Genomic DNA, 6,000 nt, shown 5'->3' with positions numbered 1-6,000 from the left:
ATGGTTCTATGTACCAACCACTCCCCAGAGCGACAAGTGTAGTGCTCAGAGCGCCTCTCTTCTGTTGTTCTGCACCAATATCGATAACCGCTAGTGGTGCACGATCCACCAATAGGACGCCTCCACGTCCTGACGGTCCAGACAAGACGGAAGGTACTGACGGGGACATGCTCCCTCGAAGACAGGTATAAAAGGGATCCTTCTTCTCCAGAAGAAGGGACCGCCTCTCTCTCTCTCTCTCTATCTAAAACAAAACCCTAATTCTCCCATACAACTATTGACTAGACTGTCGAAGTCTCGTTCTAGGACCCCCTCCCGGACGACGACTAACGGCAGCTCTTTCTTTGCTGTGATTCTCAGGTTTAACCAGACGATGCAATCCATAAACGACGTTAAGCTCGAAGACATATCATAATAGAAACCTAGGTCGACTTCCTTAAGACTAAAGCCTTAGATCAATACCTATTACAAGAGGATTCAACACATAGCAGAATGGTACACCTTGAGGATATCTGGATTAGAGACAAGTATTTGACATACCCACCATATACATATTCACCAAGGATATGTGGCTATCTACTATATATGTATATTTATAATAGGAAATTATATGTATTATATATTATCTCTCATAAATATCTTCTTGTTTGATGCCTTATGCAGGATATCAGAGCAATATGGAGGATATATGGGACTGGTGTTGTATCCTTACCCGAAAAAAGACCAATTGGTACCACACACACCTGAGGAAGAGAGCGATTACGATCCATTGATGCCCCTACCTCTACCCCAGTATCAGTTTATGATGAGCCATTTGAAGAAGAAGAAGAGCCCATCGAGGAAGAGAAGCAGCATGACGAGGAGTTCGGTGGAGTACCCACAGATAGTTCACCTTACCCGAATTCATCTTCCCATCACGACCTTGCGGAGAATCAGGAGGAGGGACCTACTGAGTCGGAGTCATCCCTAGATATTATTTCTCCACTACCCCCATCCTCGAGATGATCTTTCGGTAATCATGCTTCGGGACCCATGACTATAACCACCCCAGAAAGTCCATTCCCATTCCATCCCGTAAGAGAGCTGCCTCACCATCATCATCACCAAGATCATCAAAGAAACCTTAGCCCACCCACAAATTGACTCCACAAATGGACGAGTGGATTAAGGAGGAGAGTATTGGGTTTTATGAGGTCGGTGAGTCCTCCCAGGCACCTAGACACGATCCTATTCCAAAGGATCCCACAGATAGAGCAATCTCAGTGTTGGTTCCGGAAGTAGAACGATACGGGGATCGTATACATTAGGTGGAGGAGGATTGTGATTCACTGAGGAAGGAGATCATATTACTGGCTGGTAGAGTTAGGAATTTGGATCAGGGGAGGGATATAGACGAGATAAGGATCCTCCGCACATACGATCATCTGGAGGAGACCCATTCTATGATGCAGGCTCAACAGATTGTGATCGAGGGTTTAGAATAGTGTGTGAGGGAGTCAGAGTGGAGATTGATGGTGTCAGAGATAGGTGCAACCACTATGGAAGTTTTGATCAGTTACCTACAACACCAGTTAGCACATATAGTAGCTTGGATAGTTGTTTGTTTTGGCTTGTGGTAGATAGTTCTAGCCAACGAAAGCTAGGAACTATAATTTTTGGGTTTGAAGGAGGGAAAAGTAATGTAGCAGATAATAGGATACCGATATGTCTTTTGCATGTAAAATAGATGTTTTTCCTGTTCAAACCACATCATTGTATACATTTTGGGAAATCTTATGTAAAAATTTATGGAATTTAATGAAAAATATATGTGATCTTATTGTATATTGTGTTACTTGTTTGATTCATTTTCTTGATATAGTTAACTCTCTTAGCAAAATTATCAAAGCATAACTCAAAATTATCATAACAAATAACATATGCCATAGATTTAGAACCATGCCTTGCACGAGGAGAAACCTAGGACAACCCGAATCTAATCCCGAACCTATGAACTCGACCACGATTGAAGCTTTAGTAGCCCAACGCGTCGCTTATGCAATAGAAAACCTAGAAACCAATATGAACGTAGGTTCATGAGGCAATGGAGGTGAGAGTTCGCAAGGAGATAACCGAGGTCCAACCAGGGTTTGTTCATATAAAGACTTTATGAACCGTAAACCAAAAACCTGCCATAGAAACGAGGGTGTAGTTGGTTTGATTAGGTGGATATAAAAGATAGATTTTGTTTTTGAGATAAGCTTTTGTTCAGAGGACGACAAGGTTAAGTTCGCCTCCTGCACCCTGACAGAGGCATCCCTAAGCTGGTGGACCAGTTATACAAAGACCATGGACAGTAATGTAGCAAATACCATGGCTTGGGGTGAGCTAAAGCACCTCATGACGGAGGAGTACTGCCCACACGAAGAGATGCAGAAACTGGAGCAGGAGCTGTGGAATCTGATGAAGAAGGAAGCTGACGTTGCTGCTTATACAAACAGTTTCAATAGCCTTGCCACCTTATGCCCCGTGTTCGTCACCCCGGAATATAAGAAGATAGAAAGGTACATTTGGGGTTTGCCTTAGCTTATCCAAAGTTTAGTCACTTCCTCACAGCCAACCACCTTTGATAGTGCTAAGAGACTAGCCTTCAGTCTAACAAATCAAGAGATTCGTCGCGATAAGATGGTCCAAAAGTTCGACCTTTCGAAGGTGGATAGTAGAAATAGGAAGTTTGGAAGGGAATCTAAAGGGAAGGCTAGGCAACCAGTAGAAAAGAAACGGGAAGCAGTACAAGCATTTGCGGCTACGAAAACCTCGACAGGGAATACCACTGGAAATAGTCCAAGATGCAATGAGTGTGGGTATCGTTACAATGGAGCATGTTGGAATTGCACCAGCTGCGGCAAGAAAGGTCATCTTGCCAACAGATGCAAAACCCCACCCAATCGAGGAACCGCAAAAATAGAAGGTTAAGCATGCTATGAGTGCAAGGAAGCTGGACACATCAGGAAGGATTGTTCAAAACTGAAGGGACAAGGGAATAATTCTAGAAATATAGTGTTTGTGATAGGAGCCAGAGAAGCCATCCAAGATCGAATGGTAGTTACGGGTACGTTTCTAATCAATGATTTATATGCAAATATACTTTTTGATACCGACGTCGATAGAAGCTATATTACTCCCAAGTTGAGGAAGTTATTAAACCACCCATCTAGTAAACTTTTGGAAGCATATAGATCGGAAATGGCTAACGACCAAGTCGGTAGTACACAAGAAATACATAGGAATTGTACCTTAATGTTAGATAATCATGCATTTCTTGTCGACCTTATGCCTATGGTCATTGGAAGTTTCGACGCCATAATTAATATGAATTGGTTATCCCCTAACCGTGTCGAAGTCTTATGCTTTGAGAAAGCATTACGCCTATCCCCACCAAACGGAGAACCCTTAATCATTTACGGTGATAAACCCGGTAAAAATCATAGGATCATCTCATGCATGAAGGCCAAGAAATACTTACAGAAGAAGTATTACGCCTTCTTAGCTCATATTATCGATATGAAAGATAATAAGAAGAAAAAGATCGAGGAAGTACCTCAAGTGTGTGATTACCCTGATGTATTCCCTGAAGATCTACCAGGTCTGCCACTAGCTCGACAACTAGAGTTTCAGATCAATCTAATTTCAGGAGCTGCCCCAGTAGCAAAGTCTCATTATAGCTTGGCACCATCGGAGATGTAGGAACTCTCCGGCCAACTACAAGAACTTCTTGACAAGGGTTTTATTAGACCAAGTTTCTCACCTTGGGGAGCACCCGTTCTATTTGTCAAGAAGGACGGATCATTCCGGATGTGCATCGATTATAGAGAGATAAATAAGTTGACCATTAAGAATAGATACCCACTTCCCCGAATAGACGATCTCTTCGATCAACTGCATGGATCCAGTTATTTCTCTAAGATCGACATGAGATCTGGATATCATCAACTCCGACTAATGGAAAAGGACATTCCAAAGACTGCTTTCAGAACGCGATATGACCAGTATGACTTTTTGATCATGCCCTTCGGATTAACCAATGCCCCAGCTGTTTTTATGGATATCATGAATCGAGTGTGCAAGCCTTACTTGGACAAATTTGTGATTGTATTCATCGACGATATTCTGGTATACTCACGAACCAAGGAAGAGCATGGGCAACATCTTCGAGTGGTCCTAGAGCTTTTAAGGAAAGAAAAGTTGTATGCAAAGTTCTCAAAGTGCGAATTTTAGATAAGAGAGGTACACTTTCTTGTGCATGTGGTAAGCAGTAGAGGTATTCATGTCGACCTTTCTAAGATTGAAGCGGTAAAGAATTGGGAAGCACCCAAGTCCCCAATAGAGGTTCGTCAATTTTTAGAACTATATGGCTATTATCGAAGATTTATAGAAAATTTCTCTCGTATAGCCAAACCCCTCACAACATTGACCCAAAAGGATGTAAAATTCGTTTGGGGAGACCAATAGGAAACAACTTTCCAAAAGTTGAAGGAAGTGCTATGTAGCGCACCGATACTATACGTTCCAGAAGGTATTGATGATTTCATAGTATATTGTGACACTTCGCATCAGGGGTTGGGATGTGTATTGATGCAAAGGGAGAAGGTCATAGCATACGCCTCACTACAACTCAAGGTGCATGAGAAAAACTACACCACCCACGACTTAGAGTTAGGAGCGTTAGTTTTTTCCCTGAGTTCCCCAACCTACCGCATACCATACATATCTACTGATCCATACATGCCATACATAATACTGAGCACATAAACACATACTGGGCTCCCACCCGCTGCATTGGGCCTCGCCCGCTATCAGACCCCGTCCGTCACCAGGCCCCGCCTCGCTTCGATCCCCGCTCGACGTACAGATCTGTTTTCCTTAGGCCCCGCCTGTCTCCGGGCCCCGCCCGCTAACATATACTAGCATACAATCATATCACAACACTTAACTAACATATTCTACTGGATTACTGTGCTAAGGCCTCGCCCCTGTCCTGCTACTGATGAATCATGGAACCCCGTCCACGCTCCTACTGATAGTGAGATACGGGCCCAACCCACACTCACTCTTTTCCTAACTTGGGCCTTGCCCCTGCTCTGCTGCTAATGAGGTATGGAACACCGTCCACACTCTGCTATTGGTGAGATACGGGACCTCGCCCACACTCACCTCCCTACCAGGCACATACATGTATCACACAGACAACAAGTATAACTATCATACAAACCATTCCTTGGGCACCCGCCCGCTAACATTGGACCTTAGATCGAATGTCATACTAGCACACTGTGCCTAGGGCTAACCCCCGGGTCTTCCTACTCATAACTACATGGGTCGGCATTGTGGCCGTAGACCCATCCACACAAAGGGAAACTCACCTGCACTGCTGAACTTTGCTGATAACCCTCTGGCTGCTGCCCGACAACTCTTTGAACCGCTGCTCCACTAGCTCCCCGAGCTACTATTATCAATATAACACTTAGTTCCAAACTGAACTCTAGAAGTCAAACTAAGTCAACTCTGGTTAAAGTCAAAGTCCTAGTCAAAGTCAACCTTCCAGTTGACTTGACTCGCCGAGTCAACCCGTAGACTCGCCGAGTCCTTAAACTCAGAAGCTCTCAAAATACGACCCAACTCGCCGAGTCACCCCAAGACTCGTCGAGTTCAACGATCTCTGAGTCCCATCCTGTCCAACTCACTGAGTCACCACTCAACTCACTGATCCGCATCTTAACCAGAAGAGGTTGGGGGTTCTGCGACCTGACTCGTCGAGTCCAAGAACAGACTCGCCGAGTCCTAGGCAATCTTCAACAGACTCGTCAAGTTGTTCTTCCAACTCGCCGAGCCCATGCACATATTCATACAACTCGTCGAGTACACCCATGTGACTCGCCGAGTCTCTCCAGTTCTCAATCCATACAGTGGCTTTTCGAGCCATGCAGGGGCTCCAATCCATAGATCCACTCTTCTACAGTC

The 6,000-nt window shown here is 44.3% G+C and overlaps 1 protein-coding gene across 1 annotated transcript; it reads left to right on the top strand.

Moving 5' to 3' along the window:
- The first annotated feature begins 2,664 nt into the window (after positions 1 to 2,664).
- On the top strand, positions 2,665 to 3,726 carry LOC145112349 (uncharacterized). The gene is made up of 2 exons (XM_079048520.1): positions 2,665 to 2,950; positions 3,053 to 3,726. The coding sequence occupies exons 1-2, from the start codon at positions 2,665 to 2,667 to the stop codon at positions 3,724 to 3,726; spliced, it is 960 nt and encodes a 319-aa protein (XP_078904646.1).
- The last annotated feature ends 2,274 nt before the right edge of the window (positions 3,727 to 6,000 follow it).

Source organism: Lactuca virosa, chromosome 5 (assembly GCF_052849685.1).
Source record: "Lactuca virosa cultivar CGN04683 chromosome 5, Lactuca_virosa_CGN04683_v6, whole genome shotgun sequence".
NCBI classification, from domain to species: Eukaryota; Viridiplantae; Streptophyta; class Magnoliopsida; order Asterales; family Asteraceae; genus Lactuca; species Lactuca virosa.
The sequence above is the reverse complement of the archived record's forward strand: the minus strand, read 5'-3'. Positions and strand labels throughout refer to the sequence as shown.